Source organism: Palaemon carinicauda, chromosome 40 (genome assembly GCF_036898095.1).
Source record: "Palaemon carinicauda isolate YSFRI2023 chromosome 40, ASM3689809v2, whole genome shotgun sequence".
Classification (NCBI taxonomy): Eukaryota; Metazoa; Arthropoda; class Malacostraca; order Decapoda; family Palaemonidae; genus Palaemon; species Palaemon carinicauda.
Window position 1 is genome coordinate 50599934 of NC_090764.1, and position 10939 is coordinate 50610872.

The 10939-nt window shown below is 33.6% G+C and overlaps 1 protein-coding gene across 7 annotated transcripts in view; it reads right to left on the reverse strand.

Moving 5' to 3' along the window:
• Dis3l2 (Dis3 like 3'-5' exoribonuclease 2) overlaps nucleotides 1-10939 on the reverse strand; it is a 374186-nt gene that overhangs the window by 167155 nt on the left and 196092 nt on the right. The window contains exon 1 of one of the 7 annotated variants that reach the window (XM_068363722.1): nucleotides 4649-4771. The exons of the other annotated variants lie outside the window; for them this stretch is intronic. Within the exon in view, the coding sequence (XP_068219823.1) occupies nucleotides 4649-4650 (2 nt within the window). The 5' untranslated portion in view covers nucleotides 4651-4771. Of the gene's footprint in view, nucleotides 1-4648; nucleotides 4772-10939 lie in introns of those variants that run through there. 7 annotated transcript variants of the gene reach the window in all.

The following is a 10939-nucleotide window of genomic DNA, read 5'->3' on the forward strand; positions in this document are numbered from 1 at the left end:
TCACAGCCACATTCTTCTAAATACCGAATCCGTGATGACTCCATTAAACATCAAACATCCACAGCATACATTATACAGTAGTAATGCAACCAGGCTTAAAGAAAATCATACCGTTCACCTCAATGTCACAAGCACCTTGTGCATCCCATTGTTCTTCCGTTCTAACAATTGAGCCCAAAGTCAATGCGACCATTCATATTCTTTTTATGTTCTTGAGACTTTCGACGTGGCAGGGTTGAGTTGCCTTTGGGAAGGTTCTCCTGAGATTGGCTAACCTATATTTCATAATCGGTATTCCAACTATCCTTACGTACATTCTATAGATTCTAAGTAATTATTCAAAATTATCGAATCTTAAGCAATTATTCAAAATTATTCCATAAGGATTTTTAAACCAACAGCCCCCAAGATCACCTTGTAAAATATAATACTTTGCAATATATATATGATGTATCCTCAATTTCGAAAGTCTGCGTGCACTCAAGACAAAGAGTTCCTCGTATGACTTTAATTGCTTGGGAAATTTGTAGGATTTTCGTGATGGAAGACCCCGCAGGTATTCGTATAAATATTACCTATATATTTTTCCATCCTTTAATCCTATTATGACAGAAAACTTCACTACCAATTATTTCAACAGACAAATGATATATGGTTGGAAAATTCGACTTATTGGGAATTAGAAAATATAAGTTTTGAGCTGTCAGGTAATGTAACAACAAATTGGAGGGGTTTGACAACTTTAGTAAACAGTAACATTCCAGCCAGATAACATTTGTATGATAAAATAAATGGTATTGAAGTTTTCCTTTCAAAATACGGTTGAATGATGGAGAAACAAATTGCTAATATTTCATTTAGATGCACGCACATTGTTTCAAGGTTATGGACCTACCTGATATTATTTTTTGCAGATGTAATAAGCTTGGTGTTTGTGTGTTTCAAATTCTTATAGAATAATATTGAATATTTATTTAGAACTTGTATATAATGATACTGTATTTAAGAATAGTTAAGCAACACATGCAGGAGGAGGCAGGGCTAATTGTGCTATTCTTTTAATGTTCGAGGTACAGAAAGACTTTAATATTGAGCACCCTGCTTAGTGATGATATTTTAATCAAGGTCAAAGTAAATTTGGAAAATGTTAAAACTATAAACAACAGGAAGGTATAAGAGGTGCATAAAGGTCAACCTAATTATTTCATAAGAAATAAGTGAGTGGTACAAAGAGTAACGAATGTTAGGTATTATAGATGAAAATATATCTATAGATTATTTACTAGAAGTAATCAGTTTTAAAATGCACAAACCCAAGGAAAGCTTGGTCATGAAAGTAATAAACTTATATATCATAATGATAAAATAGTAAGAAGTTGAGAAAAGGTGTTACGAAACCACTACTGTACAGTAAATTGAGTAAGACTCTGGTAAAGCTACAACCAGAGAAACTAAGAATACATTTATTGAACATGGTAATGAACAGAAACAGTAGGTTTTGGAATGAATACTGGACAAATTTCAGATATCAGTCTATATTTAGGAAATGTTCTAATTCATTCATTCTACCTTGATTCAATTATTGCTCGCATGACTGGTCTTCGCTGATGACTCGCATCTTAATTTGTTCGATATAAACTTCATCATCATCATCTCCTCCTAAGCCTATTGACGCAATGGGCCTCGGTTGGATTTCACCTTATTCCTGATTTGGTTATCAATTTTTGGTACCTTCCTTCCATTGGTTCTTTTATGCATGTTAATTAAGATTTCTCATAATTCATATCATCCATTGCACTCACTTCTTCCCAGACTCCAGGGTATTTAAGAAGTTTTATTCCAGCTGTGAAAAGATCTGTGGACTGATCTTCGTGATAAAGTAGTATGATTAGTGGAATTTCAGAAGTTCAAACTTTTTATAAATGCTTTTCTGTTGAGCAGTTTAGCATAAGTCTCGTTACATAGTGTATACAGTATATAACAGATCTATTTTGAAATTGTTACTGATATTAAATTTTCTATTCATTACTTATATAGTTTATCTGCTAATCGCTTAATTCCTTTCCTCACTGGACTATTTTCCCTGTTGTAGCAGTCTGCTTTTCTAACCGGGGTTGTAGCTTGGCTAATAATAATAATAATAATGATAATGATAATAATAATTTATATAATTTGCTGGCTTCTTTCTGATAAAATTTATGGTTTTGTGACAATCAGTACTTCAAATTGTTGATTGTTTATAAAGGTGCCTTAGTAACGCTAATACTAATTGGAGATTGTATTCGGACCTGAATCAGGCTTCTGATAAGGCGAACAAAGGTCTACTAATAGAGTGCTCTTCTAACAAAGGAATAAAAAAAAATACGTTGATTGGGATAGATTTCTGATAATTTGAGTAAGAGAGAAAGAGTGCTGTAATGTTGCAAGGGCACGACTCTCAATAAGAAGTATTTTTATTTTGGTGTTCCTAAACGAGGTATCCACAGCCTTATGCACTTTGATGTGCTAATAGATGATTGATTGACTGATTGATTTGAAGTTCTCTGGCATCCTGACATCGGTCATTGACGCCAATATCCTTTATTATAAATAAAGATTAAAAAGAATATTCACTTAAAACTAGAAAAGTAAATGTGTTATAAAAGTTAAGTAGCATTAAGAAGACCTGCTTTTGATATAAATTTAAAAATGCCACTAGCATTGTACAACAAATCATGTCCAAGGATCTTGGCAAGGATGAACCTGCCATCTTCACAACGAGCCTCAAACAGATATCTATTTCTTTCTGTGCTATAATTGGGGCATTCAGTCAACAAATGCATCACGGTCAATGGTACCAAACAGTCGTCGCAATATGGTTGGTGTTGGCCAGCAAGCAGAAACTCGTGTGTCATCCGAGTGTGACCAATAGATGAAATTTCTAGTCATAAATTCTATGGAAATTTACAGGATATTATAAGCTAATGTAAATCAAAAGAAGACATGAAGGTTGTAATTCTGGAAATATCCCTTTTCTGTGAATCCTTGGGTGTAGTTATTAAAAATTACTTTGTAATTAAAATACATGAAAGGATATACACACGAATTCGTAGTAGTAGTACGAACACCTCTGCAGAATTGTTTACCATACACGATTTACACGAGTGCTTAGGGAAAGAAAAATGTGATTGGTTTTGTTGACAGTCCCAATGCTGTTTCGACCTTAAGTACCGAACAACGATCAAAAGATGATACAGTTTTGATATGTAGGCAATGTGTCTCTGGGAAAAATGCATCAGACTATAGTTTTAAATTTATTTGCATTTTCTTGTACTGCAAAATATAATTAATTTGGCCAAACGTGAGAAAAACCAAATCGCCAATGTCAATGATTAAAGACAGCTGGAATAGAAAAAGGGAGAGGATAGTTTTAGATAATGACAGCAGTAGCCTGAATCTTTATAAATTATTGCACAATAGATACTTTGTTAAATGAAATGATTCTTTTAGGAGAATTAGACTAGATTATAAGTAAAGTTGGGAATATGAGAATGGAAGATTTGTGGTTACAATAAATCTCATTCATTTCATAATTATATGATGGAATTCAGCTTAATCTAAGAATTTAGAGCTTCTTCTATTACTAACGGTGAAGAAATAATTAGTATTTTGTGTAATTTTGTATATGGAGATATTATACACATATTTAAACATTTAATCCGTTAAAATTTTTAAATTATAAAGGCTTTTTGGGTTGGAAACCCTAGTAAAGTAACTTGTCATGTAACATTGAGGAATTTGTAGATACTGTACGTTAATCCATTAAACTATATATTACTTTATCAATAACAACTCGTATGAACATACATTTTCTAATTGATGAGCGATTTATGCAGCATATCAACCATTTCCTATTGGTGCATTTCTCACGACAATCAATATTTTGAATTAGAATATAACTTCCAGGGTGATAAAAAAGACTGGCTTCCATATTCAGTGGCCCATTCATCTCCATTGAGAATTTCATTGAAAATTCCAGCGTCAGAAAAGACCGGAAAATAGACATGAAATACGAGGCACTGTCGCAATAGAACTATTATTATTTTGAAAATAGTATTATTTTGGTTTATTTCTGCAGGAATATAAAGTTATATTTAAATAAAAAAGTATTTAAATCACCATTATGTCTCGGAATTCATCTTCAGTTGTAAAATAATATATGAAAAAGTACCACATGAACTCTTTATATCTAAAAGCTATCATAATACTGAATTGGAACATCGTGAAACAAAGTTGAGTAACGTTGAGTTAGGTCAGTGCTTGGATGGGTGTCCATCATAAAACCGTGGAACAGGGCGTTGGAATAGCAACTTTACATTATAAATACACGCAGAAAAAACCGAAAAGGTAATACTCTCTGGCGCCACCACGTCTAAGGGAAATATACGTCTGGTGAGAACTAAAACATGCATATATGCGACCGTGCGTGTTTGTATTTGTGTACGTTTATAAGTTAATGTCAGTCGTGTTAGAGCATTAGTTGAATGATATCATGAATTCCATGACACTAACAATACACTGCAGGAAAATCTCATAAAAATAGCTCAGCATAATTCAGTAAAAGACAGCGGGAGGGAAAATCGATAGACATGAATTTTCTACGACTTACATTTTGGGATTCACGCAGGCAAGGTCACCTCACCCATTCCCTCTCTGTGACAATCAATGGTGTTTTGATGGGGTTATTGGACGCCGTTCCTTAGAAGATGCACAAAATGTTCATAGAATCCAGGATGTGCGAGCGAGCAGCGCACACGCGTGCAATAGTCAAAACTCACGCACTTTTGTCCATTTATCATCCGTATCCACCTATCGAGTCGATAAGATAATACGTCCGTACGATTGTTCATTAATTCAATTGACTAAAATCTATCATAAAATGATTCATTCTACCCTATCAAAGGAAAGCCTCAAAATCTTACCCTCTCAGAAAACACAGAATAAACGAGTGAGGAAAAACAGGTTATTTAGCAAGTGAAAAGTAAACAGCAAAACAAGAAATTAAAAACCAAGGTTATCTTGCACAAACTCAGAAAAGATGTATAAAGCGTCGGTTTATGTCAAATTTTCTTTAAGCATTTAGCAAATTGTTTATTACAAATATAATTTAAATCTTAGATTAGCTAGTTTATAAGTTTTTTTTTATTAGATTTTTCAAATATTTGAAAGTTTAAAATAAGTTTACTGAAGTGTTGACAAATACTCTAATATGACTGAAAAGACTAATTGGATTTATGGAGAAAGAAGTATTCATCAATCGTCCTCCCAGCATTTACTTGTTGATCTATGTAACTGCCACAACAAACGATTAACTTACAAAATTAAATGTTTGAGTGGATTTAATCCGTAAATTTCGTATCAGCGATGTACTGTATAATTTGTACAAATATAAGCCTCTTTTCATAGTTTACATAGAAAAGATCTATTTCAACGTTGTCACTGATTTTTAAATATTCTACATTTTTTATTCATTACTCTTCATATATTGTTCATTTGTTATTTCCTTATCTCCTTTCCTTGCTGGGCTGCTTTCCCAGTTGAAGCCACCAGGCTTGTACCATACGATACAGCTTCTCTAGCTACGGTTGTAAACTGGCTAGTAACAACAACAACAACAACAACAACAGCAACAACATCAACAACAACAACAACAACAACAACAATAATAATAATAATAATAATAATAATAATAATAATAATAATAAATGCTATCTTTTGGTGTTACAGTATTCATTCTTTGCGTGCATACTAATCTTTCTAAAAGCCTTTACAACACGCTGTTCTTGCTGTAAGATTGGTAAGCATCGTGCAAATATTGCAGAAAGTTTCTAAAATCTGGTTATCCTTTATGACTATCCTCCAACACTTGCCTATGTCGAGTGCTGATGTTTCTCGTAAACACGAACCCAAGATTGTATAACAAGCTCCCACTAGACATCCGAAGGATTGAAGATATTAAGACTTTCAAGAACACGTTGAAGACTTCCTTGTTTCCGTGGTCCTTAGATAATGTGGAGTTGACAGTTAACTTTGATTACGCTGTATGATACTCTAATTAATTAAGAATATATACAAGACATGACCAGGAAAACAACCCTTGAAGAAAATAAGTGTGGGAGGTTAACACCCAAAGCGCTTCTACGAAAAAGGAATGACGTAGAAAGATATGTCTCCTTATTTGTAGACAGACAGTTTGTTTACTGAAATTTGGCCAGAGATGCTTTTGGAGAACGTTTAGAAAAAAGAGGGGTAAGATTGCAGGGTCCTTAAACAGATTAAGGTAATTATTCTTATAATGATGATGATTATTGCAACAACATTTAAAACTAAATCAACAACAACAACAACAACAACAACAACAACAACAACAACAACAACAACAATAATAATAATAATAATAATAATAATATTAATTGCTGATAGAACTACATGCCCTTGGGGCTTGAATTGTCGATTGTAATTGTACTTGCTTTGTTATAAGAAATGTTCAAATAATAAGCATGGAGCTAAAAAATTTTTTTTAGATATTAGACACCTATTTATCTACCACAAAATAAATACTGCCGAAGTTTTCAGTTGCCAAGAAACTTTTTGTAACAGAAAGAAAATCATCCCAGAACAAAAATTATTTTTACCAAATACCATATATGTAATTACATTTAATACAGTGGCTTTTGTGGCCTATTATACAGGAAAATGATATATGGGATTAAAGAACGAAATTTAATAAGAGGAAATTCCATGATTAATCTATAAAAAATCATCCATAACTCTTTGGGTAATCACAAAAAAAGCAAGCACGTGTATCTAGTAGACTCGTGCTCTTGAAAACAAGTTCACGTTAACTATATTGATTATGGAAACAAGACGACAGAATATGAGGCATCATATTAGATTATGACAAAGAAAATCTTACCCAATAAATTCAGAATTCCTCAAAATCCCTTATAAAGAACAATTAATCTTGTTCCGTTTGAAAAACAACAAGGAAACTTGACACCCAGAGTTCAACCTAGACAGGAATATGAGATGTGATTTACTTTAATAAATGTATAAAATCATTTTACCTAAAGACTCTTTTAGTGGCCGTAAATTTTTATCCATTTCGCTAAAATGACATAGACAACTTTTATTCCGTTTATTTTAGTGGCCGCAATTGATTGTACTTCTCACATAAATTGTATTGACAGCTTAAACTCCAGTGATTTATCTTGATGCTCGGTGTGAAAAACTTCATTCTAATCTCTCTCGATTGAAACTATGATCAAAATAATATATGATACGACTAAGAATGTATTACCTAAATTCCTATGTCTCTTGGAACTTCTTTTCACACCCCATTATCCCTGTATTAAGGGGTCGGTTGCCTGATGCGCCCTCTCCAAAGCCATCCATCAAAGACATTAACGTCCACCAAACATCTCTCCATATCATCCTTCACCCTATCTCGACATCTAATTCTCTGCCTCCCTCTCGATCTCCCCCACCCCCTCACGACAGGTTACTCCCAAAGCCCCTCTCACTCCCTCCCACCATCTAACCACCCACTCAACACGTGCCCACACCATCTCAGTCTTGACACTTTTATCACCTCTGTAATCTTTACTATGCCTGCCATTCTTCTAATTTCATTATTTTTCCAATAGTTCAAGCACTGATACTCCCATAATCCACCTCAGCATTCTTATCTCTATTCTTTGAAGCTTGGCTTTCTCTTTTTGTCTTAGAGCCCGCGTTTCTAAGCCATACATTAACACTGGTCTTATTAATGAGCTATAGATCTTGATTTGTAGCTCGGTTGACATTTTCCTATCACATGCTATAACTGTTCGTCTCTTGGAACAGACGTTCCCAAATATTGTAAGTGAAGTGCTTTTAGCAATTTTACTAATGTTGTTAACGAACACAGAGCAATGATTACTGCATAGCATACTGCAATAACATTTAGCTAATTACAGCAACGCGCTGAGCACCCGGACTCATGAATAGTGCGTGACATTCGCTGCCATCCATTATTTGTGGTCTTTGGTTACCTGTTTCTTCTAGGCAAATATCGGTCTCGTTGTTTGCTAATTATAAGACATACGGAAAGTCTATATTTTATCAAAGCTAGAGAGAATCTCATCACACAACACATACAGTTGCAGAATGAAATAAAAGTTAAAACTGATCACGATACTAGTTTTCTTTCTAGCACTACTGTTACAACAGCCACTAATGCTACTACTATTGCCAATGCATATATGTAGTGTATATATATATATATATATATATACATATATATATATTATAGAGAGAGAGAGAGAGAGAGAGAGAGAGAGAGAGAGAGAGAGATAGTATTATTTATTAACGACTTATCAAAATGCGCATGTTAAGGTGGAGTTTTCACAAGAAATAATAGTACTACAATGCAATTAATTACCGGTAATCGTAATACTAAGGAAACCGATATAAGTTTAAAATCTCTGGTTGTAGTGTACAAGAGGCATACTGATGTTTTACTTTTGAAAATGTCTTTCTTACCATAACCTGAATGACATTATAGAAGCCCGTTAATCTCTCGTCACTTTTACCCAAATTACACCTTTAAAACTTCTGCCCATTTGTTTCTACAGCGGCACTATTAGTTTAAAATCACAGCAGACCGTATTCCAATTGCCACTTACATCTATCAATATTTCAGCTACAAGGCTTAAGCTTTACGGAGGAATGAAATCTCTGGTAAACTTATAAAGCTTCGACAAAGTGAGTGGGTGTTAAACTCACATGTGTTTCAATAACATCATTATAATAACACTTGGGCCAAGTATTGCAACATTACTCAGCCTGGTTGGTTGGTTGGAGGTTCATCTTGCAAGACAAGGGCTATTGGAGCTAAACAACCCTCAGTACGGTCATTTTTCTTTCTTTCTCCCCTCCAATTTTCTAAAGTGTTCTGAAAAAGCCTCGCTGCTCATTCTTCTCTCGCACCTGACACCCAATAATGGACGATGTAGGGAAGTACCTACTTGGGCATTCATAAACAAGACAGCCAGAATGAGTATGCCATATTCCTACACTTCATCCAGAGCGATGTGAAATTATAACGAAGCAAACGCCATATATTTCACAAGGGGGAAGGCCAGCCTTAATCAGGATTCAGGGAGGCATGTAATTCAACAACCTGCGTACGAGGACTCGACTCGCTGCTAGGACTAGCAAGAACATTTGCTTCTTCCTATATCTCACCATAAATGGCAGCTTCACGCTTACAAGTAGAAGGCCATTAATGGTTGGGAAGTAAGTCATCGCAAATAAGGGATAACGTTATGGAGATCATTATTTCAAAAAAGGTTGCTCGCCATGAAAATTTCAATTAGAGGCATCACGCCTCTGAGGTGTGGTCCTCATGAGAGAGATTCCAATCTAAACAACTTTGCATTAATTAAATATCTTGAAGTATAATCTTTTTTCGATGATAAAAACATCATATAGATTAGGCATGAGTCATATAAAATCAACCACAGATTATGATGTTATGAGACAGCGAATGATAAAATGGCAACATTTACTGGAACTTTACTTTATCATTGATATTTCTTTGTCTTATCTTTTTATCAGTCATCCATGACGGGCTGCTTAATATTTATATACTACACAAGCATCTATAAAATTATCTCTCAGATAATCAGTCAGAAGTTTTCTAACTTTTCAAGATTGTATTGGACAAGCACAAAGTTTCTGCTTACACACTCTCTCTCTCTCTCTCTCTCTCTCTCTCTCTCCCTCACACACAAACACACACACACACACACACACACATATATATATATATATATATATTGCATAAAAATATATAAATTACATACACCCCCTGCACACACAGATAGATATATATATATATATATACATATATATATATATATATACACTGTATATATATACCATATATATATATATATATATGTATATATACTATATATATAAACATATATATATGTATATATACTATATATATAAACATATATATATATATATATATATACATACACACACACACACACACACACTTCCCCAACCAAAAACCCAACGCTACCACATGGTTCGATCTGAAGCTTAAGAGCATCACGTACCGGAGGCTTAGCCCACCACTTCATGCCTCTCATTTGCATCCCATTACAAGTCAGCAACGGGTTTAATGGGCAACGCTACGCTATTCCTTGAGGTTTTTACAGCATCTTTAGGAAAAAATGTCTACAATAAAATCTAATTACCTATCAAAAATGAGAAAGTAATATCTCCATTACAGGCATGATACTAATGTATTATCTTTCATAAAGGTAGCGCTAGGCATAAAATATTGTCAGGGAGATAACTCTCATGTCATCCCACGTATCTGGATGTTTGAATTAAGGAGATATTATTTCCCAGAATTAGGAAAATGTAAGCACACATGAACTTTATATATAATATATATATATATATGTATGTATATATATATACAGTATATATATATATACATATATATATATACATATACATACATATATATACATATATATATATATATGTGTGTGTGTGTGTGTGTGTGTGCTGAAATAGAAGAGCTAATTCGTACGTTTTTAGAGGGGTAATATTCATATATATATATATATATATATATATAATATATATATATATGCATATACACACACACATATATATATATATGCATATATATACATATATATATGTGTGTGTGTTTGTGTATATGTGTGCTAAAATAGAAAAGCTAGTTCGTGATTTTTTAGAGGGTAATATTCAACCAGACGTATTTAGAGAGAGAGAGAGAGAGAGAGAGAGAGAGAGAGAGAGAGATGACTTAACTTCACAAAAGGCATCCTACTGATGAAGCAACCTATTAAAAAAATGGTAAATGATT